At 37.1% G+C, this 14831-nt stretch overlaps 1 protein-coding gene across 7 annotated transcripts in view; it reads left to right on the top strand.

Annotated features, from left to right (window-relative positions):
- Positions 1 to 14831, top strand: part of ANO6 (anoctamin 6) — a 233363-nt gene that overhangs the window by 135680 nt on the left and 82852 nt on the right. For all 7 annotated transcript variants that reach the window (XR_008714674.1, XM_055581548.1, XM_055581512.1 and 4 more), the window contains one exon: positions 3798 to 3926. Coding sequence is in view for 6 of the 7 variants with exons in the window: in XM_055581548.1 (XP_055437523.1) it covers positions 3798 to 3926 (129 nt within the window). In the remaining variant the exon portion in view is untranslated. The remainder of the gene's footprint in view (positions 1 to 3797; positions 3927 to 14831) is intronic.

A 14831-nucleotide genomic window follows, 5' to 3' on the forward strand; every position in this document is an offset into this window, starting at 1 on the left:
GCTTGGCGTGCTGCAGACCACAGGGTTGCAAAGAGTTGGACACGACTGAGCGACTGAACTGAACTGGTAGAGAAGTCAGTTCCCATATATAAGCTCTGATCTCTAAGATGATTTGACCTGATAAATTTTAAACCATCTGTTAAAGTGTTTTTAAACTGAAGCTGCTGAACTGGAAAGATTGTTTCAGGGGTTGTTTTTTTGTCTTTTACCTTGATGGCATTTGACTTGGTAGAGAAAAACTAAAGATCAAATTTTGAGTTGACCTCGAGAGTCAGGACTAGAATAATCCATTTCTGATTAATCAGTTGTTTAAGATGATCAGTATTTATCTGGGAAACTATTGAAACTTTACTTCAAAACTTTAGAAGAGGGTTGTTTTGGTTTTTAGTTTTCTGTCATTTTAATACCTGTTGGATGAGTCAGGCCTGTAGTGGAACTTAAAACAATCCAGCGTTTTTTTTAAACAGCACAGATGTGTTCGTAGGTCAGCTGCTTTGATGTGGGACAGTTTCCTTCTTTGTTAGGAATGCTTTCCAGCCCAGCATTTTGTTCCTCCCTTCTTCCCAGTTGTTTTCTGCCAAGAGATGGGAAACCTGGATTTCACAGCAGTACAGAGTTGGCACCTTTCCCCCAGCATTGCATTCTAATAATGCCATATAGAGTCTGACCTAGTTATTTCACACAGGCAGCTTTTGCCAAGCCAGTGGGGTTTTCCTCCAACAAAGGGCCATGGTCTTCTATCACACAGGAGAGACATGCCTGCAGACCGGATTGTCTGGTAGCAGGCTGCCACCATATGTGCTGAGCGAGGGCCGTGCAGGGAGGAATGCCAGGGGCCCCATGTAGATATAGTTCTCTTTCCGTGTGTCATTCTTCACAACCTGACTTCAGTGAGCGCCTGCGGATGCCACCAAGGAAAGGCAGCAGAACGTGGGCTCCAGAGCACGAGCTGCTCTTGTACACAGACATCTGTAATGATGACCAGGTTTTTGGGACTGTGTTCCACCCTACCTCACTTCCCCTTGGCCTCAGAGTTTTTTCCTCTATGCACAGTTTTCCTCTAGTAAGTGCCCAGGTTGTCACCAATAGTAACATCTTCAGTGAAAGAAAGAGAAATTGAAGATAGGGGCCTCAAGGACTCCATTGCTGAAATGCAAAAATACAGGCCTTGGCATGTTTGTACAAATTTTAAAAATATAGTTTTAATTTATGCTTTTAATTCAAGTATGCTACTGCTGCTAAGTCACTTCAGTCGTGTCCGACTCTGTGCGACCCCGTAGATGGCAGCCCATCAGGCTCCCCCCGTCCCTGGGATTCTCCAGGCAAGAACACTGGAGTGGGTTGCCATTACTTTCCCCAATGCATGAAAGTGAAAAGTGAAAGTGAAGTCGCTCAGTCATGTCCGACTCTTAGCGACCCCATGGACTGCAGCCTACCAGGCTCCTCTGTCCATGGGATTTTCCAGGCAAGAGTACTGGAGTGGGGTGCCATTGCCTTCCTTGATTTAAAATGTTGTGTTAGTTTCAAGTGTACAGCACAGTGATTCCATGTTATACATACATATATATATATATATATTCTTTTCAGATTCTTTTCCCCTATAGGTTATTACAAAACATTGAGTTTTGTACTCTATAACATTATTACAAAACATGGAGTTTTGTACTCAAAACATTGAGTTCCCTGTACTCTATAGTAGCTCCTTGTTGGTTATCTGTTTCAAATGTAGTAGTGTATATATGTCAGTCCCAAACTCCTAATTTATTCCCCCACCCTTTCCCCTTTGGTGACCATAATCTTGTTTTCTGTGTCTTGTATAACTTTAAATACTCTCAAAGTTTACCAATTTTAAAGAGCTGAAATTGCAAATAAAAGACTTGAGTAGTGGCCTCAGCCTTGGACACTGATGTGTCTATTTCCATGGTCCCTCAGTGCCCTGGCTGGGCAAGGCCTCAGGCCAGGTAACACTGTTCATAGTGAAGGTCCCTGGTCAAATGCAACCTCGGTGAAGGGCTGCGAGTTAGCTTACATTGCCAGAGTGCATTCTGCAGGGGACATATCTTGCTGAATGAAAGGAACTGCAAATACTGTTAACAACCTTCAGATGCTCTGTGGCAGGAAGGAAGAAAGGAAAGACAAGTATCAGGTGGTATTTGTTGTTGTTGTTTAGTTGCTCAGTTGTGTCTGACTCTTTACAGCCCCATGGAGCCCGCCAGGCTTCTCTGTCTATGGGATTTTCCAGGCAAGAATAGTGGAGTGGGTTGCCATTTCCTTCCCCAGGGGATCTTCTCGACCCAGGGATCAAACCCATGTCTCTTGCTTGGCAGGTGGATTCTATACCACTGAGCCACTTGGGGCTTCCCCATCAAATTGTATACATTTGGCAAAAAAACACATCGTATCAAAAGCGTGACAAAAAGGAGAAAGTGGTTGTGGTAAAATAAGGTGATTTATGTACTATATGATGCTGAGTGCAGAGAATTAATCACACTTAGTAATTAAGTGGTTTCAGCAAATGACTGCAAAGTCCTACATTCCCATAAATTTTTAATGGAAAAAAACTTGAAAAATTAAAAAGTATTACTTAGTTAAAACGTATTTCAATACTAAAGCAAAATTCACATAAGCATCTTGACCAGCTATGTGAGAAACACAAACTCAAGTTTTTCCTTAGAGCAAATAAAACAATACTATCCAAATCCATATGGTAAGAGATTGTTTTAAGCTGTATTAGGTCTGTTCTGGTATTATGACTTTGTTTTTATGCCATAAGGCTTTTAAGCTCTAAATTAAAGGCTCATTTATTTGTTCTTGTTTCTGGGATTTTTGTTTGTTTTTTTGCTAGGAGTGAGTGGGTATTTTGTGTGGATTTGGAGACAAATACCAACAACTGCTGTGTATTTTGTGTGTATCAAAGCATTTTTTGGCTTTTGTTTAAGGTTATAAAATGATACATTTTATAAAGTGATGTGTGTGGTTCAGAGAGGTCATGAAAATTGATGAAAAGGTTAGATAATACGACATAGGTAGGATGCAGGCATTCACTCAGTTGTGTCCAATTCTTTGGTACCCCATGGACTGTAGCCCGCAAGGCTTCTCTGTCTGTGAAATTCTCCAGGCAAGGATGCTGGAGTGGGGAGTCATTCCTTTCTTCAGGGGATCTTCCCAATTTAGGGATCGAACCTGAGTCTCCCACATTGCAGGCAGATTCTTTACCATTCTTACCATTCTTTACCATCACCAGGGAAGCCCTGAGATTTTCATAAACAATGCTATGCCTTAGATATTTTTTCTCTTGTTAAAAGAACTTTAATCCTTCAGATAGATGTCTCTGGTTACTGTGTTTATTTCCAAACTTGAAACTCCTTTTCTTGTTCTTGTGGGAATAATTCTGGGGATAATCCAGAATGCTGATATTTCCCCATATATTTTAGAACAATGCTGCTGCTGCTGCTAAGTTGCTTCAGTCGTGTCCAACTCTGTGCGACCCCATAGACAGCAGCCCACCAGGCTCCCCCATCCCTGGGATTCTCCAGGCAAGAACACTGGAGTGGGTTGCCATTTCCTTCTCCAAGAATAATGCTAACCTGCTCAATTCAAGGACTTTCTTTCAGCAAAAACAGACCATGCTTGCAAAGAGCATGTTGGTCATGCCCTCTTGGTCAAGTAACTAGTAAAGGATGTATTTCATTTTCTGTAAACATTCTGAGGTACCTATTAAAGCTAACAAAATAAGCACTTATGAACTGACACTTTTCAAGAAACTATATTAAAATTTATTTCTCTTTTCCACACAGGAGGAATTTAATGGAAAACCTGACTCCCTCTATTTCAATGATGGTCAGCGAAGAATTGACTTTGTTCTAGTGTATGAAGATGAAAGTAGAAAAGAGACCAATAAAAAGGGTTCAAATGAAAAACAAAGAGTAAGTTTATTTTCCTATTTTCTTTTATTTTTATTCTTTATAATATTGTAAAATGAAAAAAATAAACTGCTGTTTTTGTGTAAGCAATGAAGTGAAACTGGTGTTTGAGATATCAAGTCAGGCATACCTTCATATTTTCTCTATTCATCATTCCCTCAAGGCATGGTAACAAAAAACATTAAAAAAATTTTTTTTTTTTAGTTTTAAACAGAAACTTCCTCAGGCTCTTAAGCTGAAGGCAGATTTTCTTCCAAGGAATTGCCCTTTCTATCTGTAAAAGAGATTTACACTAAAAGCACACTTGGCTATTTGCAACTAGATATGAAAGGAAGCTAATAATAAATAACGGCAACAAGGATAATACCAACCATCCAGTGTCAGGGTATGCTAACTCATGGATGGTCTGTGTATTTTGCCTGCATGTGCTCATTTAATTCTCAGAATAACCTTGTGGTGGTGGTGGTGGTTCAGTCGCTCAGTCGTGTCTGACTCTTTGAGGCCCCGTGGACTGCAGCATGCCAGGCTTCCCTGTCCTCCACTGTCTTCCAGAGTTTGCTCAAACTCATGTCCATTGAGTTGGTGATGCCATCCCAACCATCTCATCTTCTGCAGCCCTCTTCTCCTTTTGCCTTCAGTCTTTCCCAACATCAGGGTCTTTTCCAGAACAACCTATAAGGTGCCTTTTATTTTCATACCATTCTGGATAACAAAATCGGCCCTTAGAGAGATTAAACGATTGCCCAAGTTCATGGACTCTAACGTAAGAACTGGTGGAGCTACAATTCAAACTCTTGTCTTGAATCAAGAACCTGTGCTCTTGACATCTCCCACTTTCTTCCCTTCCTTTCCCTTTCATTCATTGCCAGTCAGGCTTTACCTCTCCTTTGCATCAGGCTCTTTCAGGTAATGCGGCCATCATTATCTCAAGATATTAAGCCATTTAACCTGCTAAATATATAACAACTTCCTGAAACTTCTTTACCAAACTGCATCAGACTAAAACAAGACAAAAAAGAAAGTATATAAGTGTCACTTTTACCCACTTTGAAAATCACTTCTTCATTCTGCTTTTGTTTTTTCTCACATTTGTGCTGTTACAAATACACAACTATTCATCTGTCCCTCTCTGGGCTTTCTCTCTAAAATATGTCATCCTCAAATCTATTGATTTCTGTCTAATTTTTCAAACCAAGGATGAAACCTACTTAAAATGAAGGAAACAGTCCTTTTTATTTTTTTGTTTTGTTTGTTTTGGAAAGGGTAATTTTGGAGGCTTGTATTTGCATAGTGTCACAGAATGAGCCCAGCTTTTGGAACCTGATACTCAGATTCTGATTCTGCTACTGTAGTGTTTGGAGTAATTCTAGTTGAGGCAACACCAGCCTAGAATTACAGTGGCTTAATAAAATAAAAGTTTACTTATGGCTCAAGTCAGTCATGGCATCCCTGTTTGGCACAGTGTCTTGGAGGTATGGGCAGGGTTTTGTTGCTTGCAGTCATTCAGGAACCCAGGCTGACACAAAGCCTTTGCCATATTCAGCAGGTCGTTTCTGAGAGCACTCTGGGCATCAATAAATGGTAGGTAGAGTAAGGGAGAGGATGAAGAACGCACTCATGCTTCTTTACCTGTCTGAGTTGGAACTGACATCATCAGTTGGGTTCACATTCTTTTGGTCAGAACTCTGGAAGGTGGAAAGTATAGTTTCTGGCTGGACAGACATTTCTCAGTAGGAATTCCATGCTATGGATGGGGAACATTAACTTTTGGTCATCAGCGGCTTGTCTTTGCCACAGATTCCAGCTAACTGTGTGAGTTGGATGAATTTTCTTATCCGTCTCATATTTTATTATTATTTGGAGATGCCTTTTATTTTTACATTTTAACATCTCTGAAATCAGGGTACATCTTTAAGAAAGTGTATCATAATTTCATTGGATGAATTTTTATTGGCACATAAAGTATTGGCTCACCATACAACTAGAGGCATCTTAAATTCTGGAAAATAGGAATCTCAATACCTAGTCCAGATAATTATGTTTAGGATTGAATAAAATAGTATACAGAAATTTTTGTAGTATACAGACTTTATAGTATACAGAAATTTATGTAGTATACAGAAATTTTTGTAGTATACAGAATTTGTAGTATACAGAATAGTATACAGAAATTTATGTAGTATATAGCTACATAAATTTTCAGCACATATTAGAATTAGATGTTAATTTTTGTACCTTCTCTTTTATTTGGGTTATACACTGGTATGAAAAGGCATCACTCTCTGATTATTATATAATTTTGTCACTAAACTAGCTTAGAGTATTTTATCATTTTCCTGTGAACACTAAGATATCTTCTGTGCAGTCAGGGTCACTATCATCAAATATTTATTAGGCATCCATATGCTGATGGAACTGAATTGAGCACTATATAAAGTAAGTTAAACAAACCTAATCCATTACAGTATAGAGGAAACAGTTTTAGTTTTATATAAGGGCTTTTCTCCCATGGTAAAGGAGCCTAGAGCTGGTTACATTATTAACAAGGTCTGCATTTTAGTTATACAGAAACAAAGGTGCTGAAGTAACTTTCATAAATCAAGAGAAAAAAAACCATCATTAATTTTGGTATCTAAACTCATGGATTGATGTACCATGATGTTGGTATTATTTATAAGCTATGCTTTTAAGTGTTTTGAGACTATTTATACATGTTACTTAATTTAGATTCTACTAGAATTCGAAGCTCAGCTTTGGAATCACATTTTTATTCATTGGAAAATCATTTGCAAGTTTCATCACACTCTCTATCAGGCCGTATTCAGAGTTCAGGACAATGCCAAGGAAAGGCAATTTCAAAATTCTCTTTTCTTTGAGAGGGAAAAAAAAATTATGTCTAAATCATATTGATTTACTAAAACAGCCCCAAGGTTGACTTTGCAGGGGCTGATCTAAAAAGTATTGTTAAATTCTTGTTAGAGGTAGAGAAAGATAAAACTGATGGTGCTGTGAGCATCAGAAACATACAGGAGTAAAAGTCTCCATCTGCATATGAGCAAAGAGAAACTATTTTTCTAACTAGACCTCCAAATATCATATAACTTTGTCCACTTGTATTAGTGAAAATACCTCAGAATCTCATACCTCCCTTTGAAAAAGCATAAACCGTCTATATTACAGATGGGGTCGATCATAAGTTGTTCCAAGAATAAGTGTTTGTTTAGGCCGTACTGCTGTCCATGGCATGGAGTCAGTTCGAATGTCTTTTACTGAAAGTAACAGGGAAACCAAGCTCAAAATGTTTTAAGTGCTAAAAGGAAATAATAATTCTCTCATTTAAGAAATAGTGTGGAGATAGGAGCATTTCTGAGTTAGATAATTTATTGACTTAATGGGGTCGTCAGGACTCGAGCTTCATTATATCCTTCCGCCCTGCCATCCTCAAATGTTGGCTGTTCTTAAACTGTCTTCACTTCGTTTCATGATGTTTGTTGTGTTTCCAGACACCAGTGGCAGTAAGAAGGAATGCCCTTTCTTTTGGCCCTCTTTTAGAAAGGGGAAGAAATTTCCCCTAGAATGGCAGACTTCCTTTCACTGTGGATTGTCTCTCACAGGCCTATTCCTAAACCAACCACTGGCAAGATGAATGAAACTACCATCATTAGCACAGACTAATCAAGACTAGTCTTTCATTTCCTAAATCATCTGATCACTTAGTGTCTGAAAAACTGTCAGCTTTTCTTGGTAATGAAGAAGGGGAAGATGACTGTTGAATACGCAGCCAGCAATGCCTGGCACATCTCATGATCAAAATATATCTAAATAAGTTTGCTCCATACTGTGAAGAGCAAAAGTGTTTTAAATGAAACATGTTTCCATATGTTTCTCCAACTCTTCCTGCTTAGTTTTGTTCGTCATTCTTCTTTCTCCCATTTCCCTTATCTAGAATTGCTAATGGATGACATAACTGATCTGTTCTGAATTTCATTTTGTCTGACACTTGGCCTCCCTTCTAAACAGATATGTTTATGACCAAGTAATGATATAATGCAGATGATGATAAAGAGAATAGAAAAGTCTAGATAGCACAAGAACAGTATAAGTCATCCTGAATGCAATGCTTTTTTATCAGCAGAATCCATCCCTAAAAGTTGATAGAAAAAATATTTCCTGGAAGTTGATGAAAAGTTATGGAAGTATAAGTTTATCTTGTATATCAGGCCTTAAGAATTCGTTAGTGGATCTGGCCAGTAGAGAGTACAGAGTAAGAAATTTTCCAAAAAAATAAGTGTTTAAATTACACCCAAACCTTCAAATAATGTGGAACAACTGACTAATTGTTTATAGATCTCTTGAGCTTTTAAAACTGTTATCCTTTGTTTTATACGAGTTATCATGAGGCTGGAACGGTTTACATAGAAGCTAGATGAAATCCCTTTGGAAATGGTTAAAAGTTCATCAGAAAATTCTAATAAAGTGAACACAGTGCACTATTCCATTTATTAAGATTTTACATACTTTAGTAAAGTTTTATAATAATGTCTGAGGATCTTATACATTTTTATTAGCTATTATATTACATTTTTGTTCCTGTTATCAGACACATTTAATTTTTTTATTTTTTTGCTTGTGATTTAGTATTTTGTGTTAAGAAAGAAGTCTATTGATTTTTTTTTAATAAGATCTAGTTACATTGAGAAACTTTTTAGTTCCAGTAGTTTCTGATGCTTGTTTTAAGTTTATTCAAAGGAAGACCATACTGTCTCTGACTGACAGCTTCACTGTCCCTTTCTTTATACTTCATTTGTTATCTTGTCCAAGTGATATGGCTAAGACCTCTTGAATAAAACCTGCAGCACATAGTAGTCACTCATATTGTTCCTGAGTTTGGTGCAAGTGTTCTAAAATTTCATCATTAAATACACATTTGCTATAAATTTTTGGTAGTTTTCTTTTAAAAAGTTAGAAGTTCTAGTTGATATTGCTATGAGCTTTTATAATTGGGTTTTAAAATTTATCAAATGTGCTTTCTTTGCATCATTGCTTTATCAGTAAGTCTTAGTGCATAAAGTATATGATTATTTGTAGCTCATAAGGTGATAGCTAACAGTATAGAATATTCCAACATCATTCATTATTAGTTCTAATATGCAATGTATCATTTTTATAGTCACTAGCTTTCTACTTATGTTAATACTGTGTTATAACATAGTTTATTTATAATTCATTAAAAAGTACTTGAGGTCACATACAGAATATAACATAAATAAAAGTAATTAGATGAGGATATAAAAGCTATGGTTTTTCCAGTGGACCATAAAGAAAGTTGAGTACCAAAGAATTGATGCTTTTGAACTGTGATGTTGGAGAAGACTCTTTAGAGTCCCTTGGACTGCAAAGAGATCCAACCAGTCAATCCTAAAGGAAATCAGTCCTAAATATTCATTGGAAGGACTGATGCTGAAGCTTAAACTCCCAATACTTTGGCCACCTGATGCAAAGAACGGACTCATTTGAAAAGACTCTGATGTTGGGTAAGATTGAAGGCAGGAGGAGAAGGGAACAAGAGAGGATGAGATGGCTGGATAACGTCACTGACTCGATGGGCATGAGTTTGAGTAAACTCTGGGAGTTGGTGATGGATAGGGAAGCCTGGCGTGCTACAGTCCATGGGGTTACAAAAAGTCGGACACAACTGGGTGACTGAACTGAACTGATCATGGTGAGAAAAGTGTAAAAGCCAGAAAAATAAAATGAAGCTATGTATCAAAGTAATAAGCAAAATGACTTATTATTAACCATAAAGTCCTATTCAGAAATTAGAGTTCAGCTGCAAATTTGCCTCTTGAGTTTCCTAGTAGCCAAAGACAATAGAGGATGTTATCAACACCATGGTTTAAAGTTTCAGCACAATAAAAACCAAACTGGTTGTTCAAAAGAAATATAATCTTTCTGGTCTAAGATTCCCCAGAAAGAAATTTATCCCATGGAGTCTCCTAAAGGAGAAGGTGTGATTGAGTCAACTTAACATTGACTTGTATTCTCCAAATTGAAGAAATAAAGGGATGGCAGAAGGGGATTATGAAGAATCAGAATAGTATAAAAAATTTCCTAAAAATCACATTTTTGCCACAAATAGTCCATGAAAAATATTATGCTGGGTTAAGTGCTGGTGATAACCCCTGTTGGGTGGTTTCACTTCCTCAGATAACTTTTGGTAGGTGTTCTGTCTTTTGTTTTTGGATATGAAATCAGGTTTGGCTTTAACTCCTTAATATTTTAAACTAAAGCAGGAAGTTCTTTATATTTTTATCTCCTTCCTTTACACTCTACTTGCTTAAACTAAGATTGTAGGTTAAAAGGAATAAATTAAATTAGAATCAGCAGTTTCAAATTACAACTACAAGATGTGTTGCTGGTATAAGCGTATTTGGTTTTATTTTTGCGTACTCAGCACAGGAGAAGTGAATCCAAATCTTGCTTCGTATTTCCAAAATGGGATGTGTCCTTGGGTCTAATCCTTAAAAACAGACAAATGCAGAGGACAGTGAAATTCTGAAAAGTAAAATCTGTTTATTCTACTTCATCTCAGAAAGAGGTGGAGAAGAGAAAGATCCTTTTCCAGATTAGTCCTTCTGAGTCAGTTCTGAATGAAGAGGCTGTCATTTGCCCTGGACCAACAGGTACTTGTGCCTCACTTTCTGTAAAAGGGCAAAGAGCTGGGCAACATCAACTATACCAAATTCTCAAACAGAACAGGCATGAAGAAAATAAATAATCATAAAAGAAGAGCTTGCTTATGTGCACAGAAAAGATATGCTCTAAGAAAATAGTATTTCCTAAAAAACTTACAGTTGCTGGGAGGGAAGGGATAGTTAGGGACTTTGGGAAGGTCACATACACACTGCTGTGTTAAAATGGATGACCAGCGAGGACCTATTGTATAGCACATGGAACTCTGTTCATCGTTACGTGCCAGCCTGGATGGGATGGGGTTTGGGAGAGAATGGATACATGCATATGTATGACTGAGTTCCTTCACTGTTCACCCAAAACTACCACAACATTGTTAATGGGCTAAACCTCAATGCACAATAAAAAGTTTAAAGTTTGGGGGAAAAAAGAAAATAGTATTTCTTAAATTTGCCTGATGATAAGAATAGTCTGCTTTGCTGGTTAAAACTAGATTATCCAGGCCCGTCCTGTATATAGTGAGCCAACATGTAGAGAAGAGAGGCCCTAGAATCTGCATTGTAACTAGGGCGCTTCAGGCTGTTCATAGAAGCAGGTAGAAAACACTGCCCTGAAGTGTTTACAGTAGTTAACTTAGCTGCTGCTGCTGCTGAGTCGCTTCAGTAGTGTCCGACTCTGTGTGACCCCATAGATGGCAGCCCACCAGGCTCCCCCATCCCCGAGATTCTCCAGGCAAGAACACTGGAGTGGGTTGCCATTGCCTTCTCCAGTGCATGAAAGTGAAAAGTGAAAGTGAAGTCGCTCAGTCGTGTCTGACCCTCAGCGATCCCATGGACTGCAGCCTTCCAGGCTCCTCTGTCCATGGGGTTTTCCAGGCAAGAGTACTGGAGTGGGGTGCCATCGCCTTCTCCGAGTTACCCTAGCAGTGGATTGATAACAGGTGATTTTTTTTTTTTTTTCCTTCTTGGAAAATTTCTAAGTTACCATTTATTTATTTTCATAATTACACCAAAAATGCTAATTTAAAAAGAAAAGTTGGAAATAAGCTTCAGCTACATATTCACTTCCTTTCTATGCTTGTCATTTAGGACGCTTGTCTGTTTTCTATCTCCTTATGAACATATGTCACCTAAATCAGTCCACTAACACTCAAATGTTTTATCAACAACACGTGAATTTAAGTCCCAATTAAATAATATATTCCTGCTTACCAGACCTTACCAAGTAAGAAGCACTTTGAGTAATTAGAAAGAAATATTTTTGCACAAATTAAGTCCCTTTGGTTTACTTCTTACCCAATTCCATAGGCATAACAAAGATTGGCAAGTTGAAAAGTACAGTGACAGCCGCGTCAGTATTTTGCCTGACAAAGCTGGAAGAATATTTGAAATAAATCTATTTCATTAATCTCAACTGATTTATGCTGATATATTATCATCAGAGTGTATTTAGCAATCTTCTTAGACATTGCAACCCCTGCTTTTTATGCATAAAAGCAGAGCAACATAAAGGAAATGGTAGAAATTGGTGTTTAAAATCAGTATTATTACTGTATAATTCACAAGCAAGTCCTTCCCAACAATGACTTTATTAAGCCAAATGAGATGTGCAATCTCAGGTGCTTAGGGGACAGAAAGCTGCCTTAATTATGCCAGTCTGTCCTTTGTGATTTTGATTGCTTTATTCTTTATTTCTCTGACAGCTTTATTAACCTCCCATAAGAGGTATGAATAAAATTTCAGTTTCTGGGGTGGGATAAGTGCTCTTGTCCTTCTCTACTTTGAACCCCAAGTACCATTCTCCACTGACAGTAGCAGAATCATGTGCCTCTTTTTGTGATGTCCATAGATCCTCAATGATTATAGTCTCTTTGGCTTTGCTAGAAGTAGGTTGAAAAGAAAGAGAGAGATCCAGGTTACAGCACCAGGGAATTTACTCTCCTAGATATAGAGGAACTTACAACATAATCTAGCATATGACTGGGCTTTTTTCAGAGCCAGTCAGTCTGGTTTAATCATTTTGTGCTGCCGAATACACATCATAGACTATAAACATAGGTTTAGATTCTTACCTGTTAGGTTTCCAATAAGGTACATAGATAATTTTTAGTTAAAAATCATGTGGCCTCAGATACTCATTTATTCAGCAAATATTTATTAAGAAATGAGTATGTCATTCAATATGCAATATTAATTTTCTTTCATTTTTAACATGGAAGACAGCTCTACCCTAATTTTTTTTAAATGTCAGGAACACGGTTACTTATCCAAGTGTAAATTCTACACTGCAGTAAAGCTGATGATCTCATATTAAATAGATTTAAGCAATCTTTTCTTAAGTAAGCAATCTTTTCCTGATGTATTCCTGTTTGACAAATATAGCACATATGCTAATTTACTTTAGCAACCTGACAAACCAAGAAAACTGATTTGATCAATTTTTAAAATATTCCACTAGTTCTTTGTGAACTGCCATGCCAAAGGGAAATAACAAGAACTATCTTATTAAAGTAACACCAAGGTGATATATTAACATGTTTAAGCAAATAAAAATGCCCTTTCCTTGGTTCAACTATTTAAGTATTTATAGTTAGTAATAAAACAGAGGGCATTATAAACCAACTCCAAGATCTGCCAGTTATCAAGAGATATCAGGTAAATGTCTTAGAAGCTCTTTATAAAGAACTAAATAAGAACTAAAATTGCATACGCTATAGTATAACTTTTTCTCAGTGGCAGTATAGCAATATCTATTAAAGAAGTTAAAGTTGCATGCACTTTTCAACAATTCTGCATCTAGGACTTTATTCTGAAGAGGATACACAAAACTTATTCTACAAGAATTTTCATAATTGTGAAAAATTAGAAACAACTAAAAATTCAACAGTTTGTGAATAAATTGTTTTGTATATATATTCACTTATAGTTTAGATTCCTCATATAAATGGTATTATGTAGCACTTGTCTTTCTCTGTGTGACTTATTTCACTATGCCTAATAATCTCTGGGTCTGTCCTTGTTGTTGCAAATGGAAATATGTCATTCTTTTTACACCTGAGTAGCATTCCACTGTGTGTGTGTGTGTGTGTGTGTGTATGTGTGTGCCTGAGCTCACAAGTTTGTGTGTATCACATCTTCTTAAGACAATCACTGGATTGTGTCCACATCTTGGCTCTTGTGTATAGTACTGCTATGAACATTGGGATGCATGTATCTTTTCAAATTAGAGTTTTTGTTTTTTCCAGTATATACCTAGGAGTGGAATTGCTGGATAACATGGTAATTGTAGTTTAGTTTTTTGAAGAAACTCCATACTGGCTTCACCAGTGGCTGTACCAGTTTACATTCCAATCATCAGTGTACAGGAATTTCCTTTTCTCCACATTCTTGACAGCATTTGTTATTTGTTGACTTTTTAATATTAGTCACTCTTACAGCTGTGAGGCAATATATCATTGTGTTTTTTAAAAATATTTTTATTTGTTTATTTGGCTGTGCCAGCTCTTAGTTATGGCATGTGGGATCTTCAGTCTTTGTTGTGGCATGCGGGATCTTTAGCCGTGGCATGCAACCTCTTAGTTGTGGCATGTGGGATCTAGTTCCCCTACCAGGGATTGAACCTGAGCCCCTTCCATTGGGAATGTGGAGCCTTAGATTGAACGTGGAGCCCCCTCCATTGGGAACATGGAACTGAACCACCAGGGAGACCTTCTCCTTATGGTTTTGATTTGTGTTTGTCTAAGAATTAATGGTGTTGAGCATCTTTTCATGTGCCTGTTAGTCATCTCTATGTCTTCTTTTTTGCAAAAATGTCTGCCCATTTTAAAATCAGCATTTCTTTTTAATATATTGAGTTATGTGAGCTGTTTACATATTTTGGTTATTAGCCCCATTTTGGCCTCATCCTTTGCAAATCTCTCTTCCCATTTTCTTTTCATTGTCTTTTCCTTTCATTGATGGTGTCCTTTGCTGTTCAGAAATGTTTAAGTTTGATTAGGTCCTATTTGTTTATTTTTGCTTTTATTTCTTTTTCCTTGGGAGACTTAGCTAAGAAAATATTGCTATAATTTATGTCTGAGAATGTTTTGCTTGTATTTTCTTCTAGGAGTTTTATGATGTCATATCTTATATTTAGGGCTTTAAATTAGTCTTTAAGCCATTTTAAGTTTTTATTTTTGTATATGGTATGAAGGAATGTTCTGATTTCATTGTTTTG

This window comes from Bubalus kerabau, chromosome 1 (genome assembly GCF_029407905.1).
Source record: "Bubalus kerabau isolate K-KA32 ecotype Philippines breed swamp buffalo chromosome 1, PCC_UOA_SB_1v2, whole genome shotgun sequence".
Classification (NCBI taxonomy): Eukaryota; Metazoa; Chordata; class Mammalia; order Artiodactyla; family Bovidae; genus Bubalus; species Bubalus kerabau.